At 43.2% G+C, this 14,215-nt stretch overlaps 1 protein-coding gene across 5 annotated transcripts in view; it reads left to right on the top strand.

Moving 5' to 3' along the window:
• Window positions 1–14,215, top strand: part of LOC105476767 (slingshot protein phosphatase 2) — a 306,278-nt gene that overhangs the window by 262,370 nt on the left and 29,693 nt on the right. For all 5 annotated transcript variants that reach the window (XM_071082607.1, XM_071082604.1, XM_071082605.1 and 2 more), the window contains 2 exons: window positions 57–185; window positions 12,500–12,546. In XM_071082607.1, coding sequence (XP_070938708.1) covers window positions 57–185; window positions 12,500–12,546 — 176 coding nt within the window. The remainder of the gene's footprint in view (window positions 1–56; window positions 186–12,499; window positions 12,547–14,215) is intronic.

The following is a 14,215-nucleotide window of genomic DNA, read 5'->3' as shown; positions in this document are numbered from 1 at the left end:
GTTGAAAGTATAGAGGGACTTTAAGAGATGGGTACAATATGTCATCTTTGTTTCAGATAAGAACAGAGTTGGAAATGCAAATGGTGTGCAACTTGCGGGAATTCAAGGAATTTATAGACAACGAAATGATAGTGATCCTTGGTCAAATGGATAGCCCTACACAAATATTTGAGCATGTGTTCTTGGTAAGTTTTAAGGCCACTTTAAGTGGTGTACTTATGGACTCATGGGCGGGGGTAATTGTTAAATTTTATTATACATCAATAAAATGTAACTTACATTAAAGACAAAAGTGATAAGTACTCAAACCTCATCACTTCCTAATTATTATTATTATTTTTTTTTTTTTTTTTTTTTTTTTTGAGACGGAGTCTCGCTCTGTCGCCCAGGCTGGAGTGCAGTGGCGCGATCTCAGCTCACTGCAAGCTCCGCCTCCCGGGTTCACGCCATTCTCCTGCCTCAGCCTCCTGAGTAGCTGGGACTACAGGCGCCCGCCACCTCGCCCGGCTAGTTTTTTGTATTTTTTAGTAGAGACGGGGTTTCGCCGTGTTAGCCAGGATGGTCTCGATCTCCTGACCTAGTGATCCGCCCATCTCGGCCTCCCAAAGTGCTGGGATTACAGGCTTGAGCCACCGCGCCCGGCCCCTAATTATTTTATTACTTTTTTGTGTGCGTGCGTGTGTGTGACGGAGTCTCGCTCTGTTGCCCAGGCTGGAGTGCGGTGGCACGATCTCGTCTCACTGCAACCTCTGCCTCCCGGGTTCAAGGAATTCTCCTACCTTAGCCTCCTGAATAGCTGGGACTACAGGTGCATACCACCACACTCAGCTAATTTTTGTATTTTTAGTAGAGACGGTGTTTTGCCATCTTGGCCACATTGGTCTTGAACTCTTAACCTCAGGTGATCTGCCCGTCTTGGCCTCCCAAAGTGCTGGGATTACAGACATGAGCCACTGTGCCTGGCCTTCATTTTTAATTTTGTTTTTATTTTTGAAACAGGGTCTCGCTCTATTGCCCAGGCTGGAGTGTAGTGGCACAATCTCGGCTCAGTGCAGCCTAAACCTCACAGGCTCAAGTGATTCTCGCTTCTCAGCCTCTTGAGTAGCTGGGACCACAAGCATGTGCCACCACCCCCATCTAATTTTTGTATTTTCTGTGGGGATGGGGTTTTACCATGTTTCCCAGGCTGGTCTCGAACTCCTGAGCTCAAGTGATCCGCCTACCTCATCCTTCCCAAAATGCTGGGGTTACAGGCATGAGGCATCGCACCTGACCCCAAATAGGATGATCCTTTAAGGTCACTCTCAAATCTGCCAAATGTGTCTAAGGTCTAATATATCTGAGCAGAGCTGGTGGGAGCTACTATATAACTGAGAGAGGAGACTACTGGACTTTCAAACATATGAAACCTTGTAGCTACACTTTGAGTCCCTACTTTTACGATTACCAAAAAATTGGTGACTAAAAATTGTTCTTCATGGTTCCTGAACATTTAGTGACCTTGTAACTAGCCCAAGAAGACCTCTCTGACAGGTAGATTATGAAAGCTTCTAAAATCCTAAAACCTATTTCTCTCTCAAATGTTAGAGTTTTAGTTCTTATCTGTTACATGTAGTGGGAACAAAGTTAACAAGAATAATTAAAATCAATGGAGAATGCCAAAACCTCATTTTGTGTCCACTTCCCACACTTTCACCAAAAATGCTTACAATCAGTTGGTTTGAATTTCACTTCCTTTCTCTTCTTGAGGACGTTTATAAACTGTGAAATGATTAGAAGCTGGGAAACACAAGAGAAGGGGAATAAATGCTCAGGAACTGACTAAACTGGATCCACCTCACTCTGAATATTCAAGTGTTTATTTCATGAGACACTCAGACTATGCCTTTGAAGACTTGTGCCCTGAAATAACTTGTTGACACTCTAGGATATATGTGTCTAGAGTGATTCATAGTGGCGTATTAGCTATGAAATTACTCATGAAAAGCTGTGAGCTGGGAGGGGGACTTACTTTCCATTACTTTAACTGACCAATATGTGTTGGCATTTCTGGTTGTAGATCATACTGCAAAACTGGCATTGGCTTTTCCATTTGCAAGGCACCTGGCTTTGTTGTCTCTTATGTATACTTCCACAAGGATTCAGATACATCCTGCTCTTGTATTGTTGGAAAGAAACTTTGTGTTATCTATAGAAAACTTGTGAGTCACTCATTCTGTGGGGCCCTCCCAACTGTTTTTGTTTTTGTTTTTGTTTTTGTTTTGTTTTGTTTTTGAAGACTAATTTTTATGAAGGGCAAATACCTGTAGTCAAAAGGAGCTCATGTGACTGAAGCTGCAAACTTGGGAGTCAAGTTTCCCATTGAGCTTGGCTTTTAACACTTAAAAGAATATAGACATGATGAAGATCAAATACAGTCAGTTTCTGACTGATCAACCTGTTTTATTTCATGCGTGCTTCCCTGTGTTCTTGACCCACTCAAGAACTACTCCTCAAATGGTATATTTTAGGCCATGCAAGCAAATTTTAATAGTATTGTAAGCAGAAAAAACAATCCAATTTCCCCAAAATTACATTTCCCTAATCAACTACAAATGCATTTGAGCATTTGTGCCAGTAGATTAATACCATGATTTCATTATTGTCAGGTGTAATCTTCTGTCTTGAGTTTTTTTCTTATTAAAAAAAATCATTCTGGGCCAGGCGCGATGGCTCACACCTGTAATCCCAGCACTTTGGGAGGCCAAGGCAGGTGGATCACGAGGTCAGGAGATCGAGACCATCCTGGCTAACATGGTGAAACCCTGTCTCTACTAAAAATACAAAAAAATTAGCTGAGCATGGTGGCAGGCGCCTGTAGTCCCGGCTACTTGGGAGGCTGAGGCAGGAGAATGGCATGAACCCAGGAGGCGGAGCTTGCAGTGAGCCAAGATCGCGCCACTGCACTCCAAACTGGGCGACAGAGCGAGAATCCGTCTCAAAAAAATAAATAAATAAAATAATTCTGGCCAGATGTGGTGGCTCACACCTGTAATCCCAGCACTTGAGGTGGCCAAAACAGGAGAATCCCCTGAGCCTGGGAGTTGGAGGCTACAGTGAGCCATGATCATGCCGCTGCACTCCACCCTGAGCAACAAAGTGAGACCCTGTCTAAAAATAATGATAATCCATGTTCATTTTTAAAACTTTTAGAAGACAATAGATTATTATATTTATTTAATCATCAAGACTGATAATCACCATCATCTTTTGTTATATAATATTGCCTTCCAATCTTTTTTTTTTTTTTTTTTTTTGAGACAGAGTCTCGCTCTGTCACCCATGCTGGAATGCAGTGGCATGATCTCAGCTCACTGCAACCTCCACCTCCCAGGTTCACATGATTCTCCTGCCTCAGCCTCGAGTAGCTGGGATTACAGGCACACACTACCACACCCGGCTAATTTTTTGTATTTTTAGTAGAGATGGGATTTCACTATGTTAACCAGACTGGCCTCGAACTCCTGATCCACCCGCCTCAGCCTCCCAAAGTGCCAGGATTACAGGCATGAGCCACTGCCCCCAGCTCCAATCTTTTTTACTTTTATTTATAGATGTACATATATATTTTTGTGTATACACACACAGATATAATACATTGACTTTGTTTTTTTATTTTTTTATTTTATTTATTTATTTATTTATTTTTGAGACAGAGTCTTGCTCTGTCGCCCAGGCTGGAGTGCAGTGGCATGATCTCCACTCACTGCAAGCTCTGCCTCCCGGGTTCATGCCATTCTCCTGCCTCAGCCTCCCAAGTAGCTGGGACTACAGACGCCCACCACCACACCCAGCTAATTTTTGTATTTTTAGTAGAGATGGGGTTTGACCGTGTTAGCCAGGATGGTCTTGATCTCTTGACGTCATGATCCGCCCGTCTTGGCCTCCCAAAGTGCTGGGATTACAGGCGTGAGCCACCGCGCCCGGCCGACTTTTATTTTTTTAAAGAACAGTGTTAGGTTCACAGCAAAATTGAGCAAAAGGTATAGAGATTTCCCATCTGCAACTTATCCCAGCACATGCATAGTCTGTGCCATTGTCAACTCCTCCACCGGAGTGGTACATTTGTTACAGCTCATTAGTCTACATTGGCACATCATTATAAACTAAAGCCCATAGTTTACAATAGAGTTCACTCTTGGTGTTGTACGTTGTATGGATTTGGACAAATTTATTACATGTATTCACTATTAGAGTATCACATAGAGTGTTTTTTTAAGTACACATCTGTGTACTTTTTTTGCACATCAGCATTGTGTATATATGTACATATTTTTGAACAAGTGAAAATGTCTTCAGCTTCAGGTATAATTTTGTATTCTAGAAAATGGACATTTTATTTCCATTGTGAATATTTATTTGGGGGGAAAAAAAAAGCTTCAAAATTGAGGAACCCTGTAATTTAACTCCTACCTAACAAAGTAAATGCATGAACAAGTTGTCTAAACATCTTATTATACTTGTTCCTTGGTGGCTTCCTCCCTTTGTTAACACTGCCATATCCTATGTCCAAATCCCTATCTCTTCTCCATTGAGTCTTTGCCCTGCTGGGTTTCCCAGCAGTTGACATGGAAAAAGAGGCATTCTAGCTGCAAGTGGTGTTGATTTTCTGCAAAGTCATCTCATCTTGTGCATAGCTGCCATGCCTGGAGCTCAACCAGATTGAGTAAAGAGAGGCAACAGGATTTCTCCCTCCCTTTGGAAGAATGCTCAGCTCTGCAGTGTACTGCACAGAGATCTGTTTATTAAGGAAAGTATCCAGCTGGTATGGAGTGGGAAAGTGTAGATTATAGCTTAAATAAAAGCTGCATTGAGAAGAGAGAATTGATTGGTGGGAAGCCAGGTTGTTTCTAGAAAAAGAGATTCTACACCCTTACAAGCATATCACTTTGAGCTGGAAGCCTTTGCCCAACTAAGTTTCAGTATCAACAGCTCTCCTGGAGGCTGTCCGATTTGGCTGAGAAAAAGCTAGATGTTGACAGAGACCCTTTGCAGAAAAGCAGGCAAACAAGTATATTGGACACATAACCAGTAATTTTGCTCGTGAATTTAAAAAATAGTCAGAACTTTTACTGCTGATTATCTTTTCCAAGATTTGACATTACAGTATTTGACATCTTTTTGGAAAGTGTTTCCTTTTCAGAGAAAAATTCAGCCTAGGGAGAGGATCAGGAAAAAATAACTGGTGGGTACTAGGCTTAATACCTGGGTGATGAAGTAACCTGTACAACAAACCCCCATGACACAAGTTTACCTATGTAACAAACCTGCATATATAACCCTGAACTTAAAAGTTAAAAAAATAAGGCCGGGCGCGGTGGCTCACGCCTGTAATCCCAGCGCTTTGGGAGGCCGAGACGGGCAGATCACGAGGTCAGGAGATCAAGACCATCCTGGCTAACATGGTGAAACCCCGTCTCTACTAAAAATACATTTAAAAAAATGAGCCAGGCACGGTGGTGGGCGCCTGTAGTCCCAGCTACACGGGAGGCTGAGGCAGGAGAATGGTGTGAACCCAGGAAGCGGAGCTTGCAGTGAGTGGAGATCGCGCCACTGCACTCCAGCCTGGGCGACAGAGAGAGACTCCATCTCAAAAAAAATAATAAAATAAAATAAAATAGATAAAAAAATAAGTCATCCTCACCGGGCATGGTGGCTCACGCCTGTAATCCCAGCACTTTGGGAGGCCAAGGTGTGCAGATCACGAGGTCAGGAGATCGAGACCATCCTGGTGAACATGGTGAAACCCTGTCTCTACTAAAAATACAAAAAAATTAGCCGGGCGTGGTGGCAGGCACCTGTAGTCCCAGCTTCTCGGGAGGCTGAGGCAGGAGAATGGCGTGAACCCGGGAGGCGACGGAGCTTGCAGTGAGTGGAGATCACGCCACTGCACTCCAGCCTGGGAGACAGAGCGAGACTCTGTCTGGGAAAAAAAAAAAAAAAAAGTCATCAAATTGGTTACTTTTACTGTAGATGCAGAGAAACAGAGGGTGTGTAAATAGATGAGACAGTAATCAAAAGGATTATTTTATCACATTCATGATTTTTGTGCCTGAATGGAGGTGTGGCATAAACTTCTCTTAGAAGGAAAAGTTAATAAAGAGCTTATGCCTGGTTGCCACAGTAATGTGACTTACAGTATTGAGGCTTATAGAAATGATATGATAAAATATGGACAGAGATACCAGTCCTTGGATATTATATCAAGTTGTATTTATCTTAGCAGAACTCCCACAGTACAGTCCTTATTTGCTATAAATGTGCTGTCCTCTTCTATTTTCCTTGGACAGTTGGACTCCAGCAAGGCTATTTCCTAAGGATAACATGAAAAGAAATCAGTTACTTGGGTCTTTGGGCCAGCGTACAGTGCAAGGGAACCGAAGTAAAAGATGGAAATGAACTTACTTTAAAATGTATTATAGTCCAAATGTTTCATTTTATACTTCAGTAAAATTAGAAAATGCTTTACGTAATTACATAGAACATAACGGAAACCCCGGGAGAATTGTCACCATAAGCCTATGAAGCATGGGGGGGAAAATTGGGTCTGTGAAGAGCCCCAGAAGTCTAATATATATGGCATTTGTATTGAGGACAGAAATGTAATTATACCAAGTGGTCTCCAGGTCTTTCAGATTGAACCTGAAGCAGCACTGACTGTAGCCCAAGTCACTTTATATGGGCTTCAGTGAGTCAGTAACCAGTGCCTTTAATTCATTTGCCAATGGATAGGTATCACTTCACATTGTCAGGTTGAACTCTCTCTGGACAGGTAGATGAAAACCAGGGACTTTATCCATCACGTCAGTGTTATTTTCATCTAACTGGACAGAGTTCCATGAAGAATTTAGATTTCTAAATTAAGAAGTGAGGTGGTCACATTTCGCTGGCTCCAGTTTAACCTCTCAGCCCCTATTGTTTGGCATCTGTCTCCTTGAAGTCCTTTGTAGTTCTTACCTATTTCTTTGGTGCAGGAGCTTGTTTTCTAAGGTTGAGCAGAGCCTTCAGAGCCTCCCATATTTTTTTAAAACAAGCCAGCAGGGCCCTTGCCTGTACATCACTTACTGACCTTTTCCTAAATGGAACTTAAGCACAGTGTCCTTGAGCTCTCCCAGTTCAATGGCCAGATTACAGATCACCTGTAATATGATAGTACTTACACAACACGACAATTTTCATAGTGCTTCGTTTCCTGGTCACATTTGATCTTCCAATTAACAAACATTTGTCGATCCTCTTTATTGTGTGAGGCATGAGACTAGGTATTTGTACAGTCTGATCTATTTCTAGAAGGAGAGCATGATGAGCCATATCAGATAGATACTCAGAGAAGGCCAATGGAATAAGGATACAGTGGTGATAAGATAATTAGGAGAGGTCATTAGTAACATCAGCAAGAGTGATGAGAGTGGAGGCCCAAGTGCTATGGATGAGACATGTGGGAAACCAGGAAATAGAAAAAGTGAGTATTTGCTTTTTTTTTTTTTTTTTTTTTTTTTTGAGACAGAGTTTTACTCTTTTTGCCCAGGCTGGAGTACAATGGTGCTATCTTGGCTCACTGCAACCTCTACCTCCCGGGTTCAAGTGATTCTCATACCTCAGCCTCCCAAGTAGCTGGGATTACAGGCACACACCACCACACCAGGCTAAGTTTTGTATTTTTAGTAAAGACAGGGTTTCACCATGTTGGCCAGGCTGGTCTCAAACTCCTGACCTCAGGTGATCCACCCACCTCAGTCTCCCAAAGTGCTGGGACTACAGGCGTGAGCCACTGCGCCCATCCAGAAAGTAAGTATTTGACTTTATTTCTATGAAGCCATGAAGGAAAGAGAGAAAGGACAGAGTCTGCAGGAGGATTTATGACAGAGAGAGGGAATATGGGAAAAACTTTGCATGTATAATTTGAGGGAAAGGTACCCATTAAATATATAGGACTGGGGTGAGGAGGGTGTTTTCATTTTACAAATAAAGACAGAGGGTGGCCAGGCACAGTGGCTCATGTCTGTAATCCCAACACTTTGGGAGGCTGAGGCGGGCAGATCACAAGGTCAAGAGATGGAGACCATCCTAGCCAACATGGTGAAACTCCGTCTCTACTAAAAATACAAAAATTAACTGGGAGTGGTGGCGCGCACCTGTAGTCCCAGCTACTTGGGAGGCCGAGGCAGGAGAATCTCTTGAACCCGGGAGGCAGAGGTTGCAGTGAACCAAGATCGCACCACTACACTCCAGCCTGGGCGACAGAGCAAGACTCCGTCTCAAAACAAATAAATAAATAAATAATAAAATGTCTGTCTTTTCAGAAGATATGAACAGATAGCTCAAAGATAGAAAATAGACCTTAAACAATGAAAAGTTGCTCACTCTTACTTCTAAGAGAAATGCAAATTGAACCTACACTGAGACACCTATCAGATTGGCAAAAATTCTTAACCACACAGTTTATTGGAAAGGCTGTGGGGAAAGTGGTGCTCTCATGCATTGCTGGTGGGACCACAGAATTGTTTCAGCCTCTATGGAGGGAAATTTAGCAGTGTTTAACAAAACTGTATTCTGCCTTCGACCCAGCAAACCTGCTTCCACGAATAAGAAACATCATTCATAGACTAGTTGAATAAACTATTATATCACTACTTGTGAAGTACTATGCAGATGTAGGAAAGAATAAAATCTCTATGAACTGTTACATTTAGTGTTTTTGAGGATATATAAAATGAAATATATGTAAAATGAAAGCAATGAATAAAAAATTATATGTAGCATGTTACTTTCGTGTAAGAATTGGTAATATGAGTAAGAAATAGCAATAAGTATATGTTTGCTTGTATTTTTTCAAAATAGAATAAATCAGAAACTAATGAAAATGTCACCAATAGGAATTAAAGAGGATTGAGAGTGAGACTTCTAAGTTTACCTTTTTTTTTTTTTGAGACAGAGTTTCGCTCTTGTTGCTCAGGCCGGAGGGCAATGGCGCAATCTCGGCTCACCACAACCTCCGCCTCCTGGTTTTAAGCGATTCTCCTGCCTCAGCCTCCTGAGTAGCTAGGATTACAGGCATGCACCATCACACCCAGAGAGACGGGGTTTCTCCATGTTGGTCAGGCTGCTCTCGAACTCCCGACCGCAGGTGATCCGCCCGCCTCGGCCTCCCAGAGTGTTGGGATTACAGACGTGAGCAACTGCGCCCGAGCTCTAAGTTTACTTTTTAATAAGATTTTGACTTTTTTTTTGTATGCCCAAAATATTAAATGGAAAATAATAGAAAAGTCACTCTAAAATTGAATACAAACCAGGTATGGTGGCATGCACTTGCAGTCCCAGGTACTCAGGGGGCTGAGGCAGGAAGATCACTTGAGGCCAGAAGTTCAAGGCTATAGCACACAATGATGGTACCTGTGAATAGCCACTGAGCTCCAACCTGGGCATCATAACGAAACCCACCTCTTAAAAAAAAAAAAAAAAATTCAGGCCGGGCGCGGTGGCTTACGCTTGTAATCCCAGCACTTTGGGAGGCCGAGGCAGGCAGATCACGAGGTCAGGAGATCGAGACCATCCTGGCTAACATGGTGAAACCCCGTCTCTACTAAAAATGCAAAAATTAGCCGGGCGTGGCAGCGGGCGCCTTTAGTCCCAGCTACTTGGGAGGCTGAGGCAGGAGAATGGTGTGAACCCGGGAGGCGGAGCTTACAGTGAGCCGAGATCGCGCCACTGCAGTGCCGCCTGGGTGACTGAGCGAGACTCCGTCTCAAAAAAAAAAAAAAAAGTCTTTTTGCCGGGCACGGTGGCTCACACCTGTAATCCCAGCACTTTGGGAGGCCAAGGTGGGTGGATCACAAGGTCATAAGTTCGAGACCAGCCTGACCAACATGGAGAAACCCCATCTCTACTAAAAATACAAAAACTAGCTGGGCATGGTGGCATGCATCTGTAATCCCAGCTACTCAGGAGGCTGAGGAAGGAGAATCCCTTGAACCCAGGAGGCAGAGGTTGAGGTGAGCCAAGATTGTGCCATTGCACTCCAGCCTGGGCAACAGAGTAAGACTCCGTCTCAAAAATAAATAAATAAATAAAATACAGATCGTGGGGAATTCTCCAAGATAACAGATGTGGAGTCTACAAAAATGTCAATATGTCAATATTATGAAAGATCCCCTCCCACACTCCCAAAGAAAGCAGAAGATGGACTGTTGTAGATTAAAGCTAGGCTGGGTGTGGTGGTTCACTCCTGCAATCCCAACATTTTGGGAGGCCAAGGTGGGGAAGATCACTTGAAGCCAAGAATTTGAGACTAGCCTGGGTAACATAGTGAGACCTCATCTCTCTCAAACAAAAGTAAAAAAATTAGCAAGGCATGGTGCTGCCCACCTGTAGTCTCAGCTACTTAGGAGGCTGAGACAGGAGGATGGTTTGAGCCCAGGAGTTCAAGGCTATAGTGTGCCACTGCACTCCAGCCTAAACAACAGAGCAAGACTTTGTCTCAAAAAAAAAAAAAAAAAGTAGCGCGCAGTGACTCACACCTGTAATCCCAGCACTTTAGGAGGCTGAGGCAGGCGGATCACCTGAGGTCAGGAGTTTGAGACCAGCCTGACCAACATGGTGAAATCCCGTCTCTACTAAATACAAAAAATTAGCTGGGCATGGTGGCAGGCACCTGTAATCCCAGCTACTCGGGAGACTGAGGCGGGAGAATCACTTGAACCCAGGAGGAGGAGGTTGCAGTGAGCAGAGATTGTGCCATTGCACTCCAGCCTGGGCAACAAGAGCGAAACTCCTGTCTCAAAAAGAAAAAAAGAAAGTAGGCTGGGTGCAGTGCCTCACGCCTGTAATCCCCACGCTTTGGGAGGCCAAAGCAGGCAGATCACTTGAGGTCAGGAGTTCAAGACCAGCCTGGGCAACATGGTGAAACCCCATCTCTACTAAAAATACAAAAATTAGCTGGGCATGGTGATGCTTGCCTGTAATCTCAGCTACTCGGTAGGCTGAGGCAGGAGAATCGCTTGAACCCCGGAGGTGGAGGTTGCAGTGAGTCAAGATCACACCACTGCCCTCTAGCCTGGGCGACAGAGCGAGACTCCATCTCAAAAAAAAAAATGTAGCTAGAGGATAGAGACATGACAACTAAATGTGAAGAATTATCCTTGATTGAGTAAATATAAAGGACATTTTGGGGACATTTGTAGAAATTCAAATATGTATAGTATATTAGGTTATTGTATTAATGTTACATGTCTTTGGTATGATCATGATATTATGTAAGAAAATGTTCTTAGATCATACATGCTCAAGTATTGAAATTAAGTATCATGGTGCACAAATTGCTCTCAGATGGTTCGGGGGGAAAAAAGTATGATATGTACTGAAAGAAAGCAAATATGGCAAAATATTAATCATTGTGTCCTCCAGGTCATCGACAGAAACTCCTCCCCCAAAGTTTGCCATTTATCCCTATCTTAAAATTTTACATGTAATGCTTCCCTCATTTGACAGAATCTGCTATTTCACTGTTTTCTCCTGCCACACACAAGTTCTATCCTTTAACTCCTTAGATGCAACCTTAACTCCTTAGATGCACTAAAAAGAGTGTGAGCGGCCCTGTGCGGTGGCTCACATCTGTAATCCCAGCACTTTGGGAGGCTTAGGCAGGCGGATCACAAGGTCAGGAGTTTGAGACCAGCATGACCAACATGGTGAAACCCCGCCTCTACTAAAAAATGCAAAAATTCACTGGGCATGGTGGCACACACCTGTAATCCCAGCTACTCAGGAGGCTGAGGCAGAAGAATCGCTTGAACCCGGGAGGCAGAGGGTGCAGTGAGCCGAGATTGCGCCATTGCATTCCAGCCTGGGCGACAGAGCGAGACGCTGTCTCAGAAAAAAAGGAGTGTGAGCTTTGGAATAAGGTGTAGTTCAATGCATAATAATGCTGCTTTTGTATCTATTAAAAATTCAGCAAATGTTTATTGAGCACTTACCAGGTGCCAGGCACTGTGCAAGGTGCATGGGTTTCCATCGGGAAGAAAAGAGCTAGTTCCTGACCTCTAGGAGCTTATGTTAAAGGTAGTTAGAAAGTAAGCACGTAAATAAATATATAGGTGCAAACTGTGATACATGCTGTTGAGGAAAGTATCAGATTACTATAAGCAAGAATAACAGAAGATACCTAATTTAGATTGGATGATAGTTAAAGACACCTCTGCTGCTCTATGATCATGGGCAAAAATTATTTGAATTCTATGAGTTGGTTTTTGTATCTGTAAAAATGAAGATGAAAATAACATTCTTACTCTATCATTTGTGGAAACTAAATGTGATAACATATGAAGTGCCTGGCAACTTAAAGGGTACTGGGTGGATGTTATTAGTCTTCTTTTTGAAAGTTCTCCTTCCCTCGCTCCTTTTCAAGTATTGTTATTTGGTTGGTTTGCTGATACTCCTTAACCTTGTCTTTTTGGCTCCATAGGGCTCAGAATGGAATGCCTCCAACTTAGAGGACTTACAGAACCGAGGGTAAGCACACAAAGCAGTAGCTGGCACCCCTGTGTGACAGAAGTCCCTGTTTTATCTTTTCCTTTTCCCATCAAAGAGGTATCAGTGGATAACTTTAATCTTAAGAGTTGCATCCGACTGATTCTAATCAGATGTAATCTAAGAAAAATAAAAACAGCTGGGCCAGGTGCGGTGGGTCATGCCTGTAATCCCAACACTTTGGGAGGCCGAGGCAGGCCGATCACGAGGTCAGGTGATCGAGACTCTCCTGGCTAACACGGTGAAACCCCGTCTCTACTAAAAATACAAAAAATTAGCCGGGCATGGTGGCGGGTGCCTGTGGTCCCAGCTACTCGGGAGACTGAGACAGGTGAATAGCAGGAACCTGGGAGGCAGAGCTTGCAGTGAGTCGAGATCGCGCCGCTGCACTCCAACCTGGGTGACCGAGTGAGACTCCGTCTCAAAAACAAAAGAAAAGGAAAAGAAAAACAGCTGTTCTCCCTCTGTTTCGTCCCGCCACCTCCCAAAAATACCAGCTGCTTTAATTGAAGGGCTTTGAAAAACAAATGTGCAAACCATTGGTGATATTTAAAATCAAATTTTTATTTTTATGCAAGAATACATAGAATTGCATATGTTGGGTTCACAGAGCCATTCATTCAACATTCATTGAGCATCTTCTGTGGGACAAAGTGCTAGGTGCTGGGGATCCACAGATAAAGTAAGACTCAGTCCCTATCCTGTGTAGTAAGCTGCTTAAAGACTGTAGGTTATGGATGTGAACTGGACAAGCTTCTGAAATTGAAGAGGACCTACCTTATGTTTAAAAAATTGTCCCTAAGCAGCATGGTTATTAAGTTTGATTGTAACAATGGAGACTACAGTGAACATTCAGCAAGTAAAAAGCTGCCATTCTTCCCTTAGCTGATGCCTACTAAGTTTCTTATTGAAGTTCATTCACTTTAGGAGGTCAGATCATCCCAATAAGAAAAGAGAAAATCAGGTCTGAATTTTTTTTTTTTCTTTTGAGACGGAGTCTCATTCTGTTGCCCAGGCTGGAGTGCAGTGTTGCCCAAGCTGGAGTGCAGTGGCATGATCTCAGCTCGCTGCAAGCTCCGCCTCCCAGGTTCACACCATTCTCCTGCCTCAGCCTCCCAAGCAGCTGGGACTACAGGCGCCCGCCACCATGCCCGGCTAATTTTTTTTTTTTTTTTGTATTTTTAGTAGAGACGGGGTTTCACCGTGTTAGCCAGGTGGTCTCGATCTCCTGAATCAGGTCTGAAATTTGCCATGCTAACTCCTCGTGGAAAGAGACAAGACCAGCTGAGACTCAGAGGTAGTGATGGTTGCTGGCTGCCTGTTTTCTCAGCCATAAGCCTCCTGGTTATCTTCACCATTAGTGGATAAATACGCCCTACTTTTTCCCCACATGAAAGGTATTTCATAATTGGCAAAAGGAACTTGGAACAGGACTTAAGCCAAATGATCATACAGAGAATTCCACGGCGGGGAGTGGGGGGAGGATCTGGTTGCTTAATTTAAGATTTGAAGTTAAATAAAACTTGGAAAACTTAATAAGAATTGAGTCTGGAGTTCTTCAAGGCAGAGACTGTATCTTAGTCTTGTTTATAGCTTATTATCTACCTAGCTCAGAGCTGTATAATAAGAGAGTGCTCAGTAAATGTGAATG

This window comes from Macaca nemestrina, chromosome 17, assembly GCF_043159975.1.
Source record: "Macaca nemestrina isolate mMacNem1 chromosome 17, mMacNem.hap1, whole genome shotgun sequence".
NCBI classification, from domain to species: Eukaryota; Metazoa; Chordata; class Mammalia; order Primates; family Cercopithecidae; genus Macaca; species Macaca nemestrina.
This window is presented reverse-complemented; position numbering and strand designations above follow the sequence as displayed.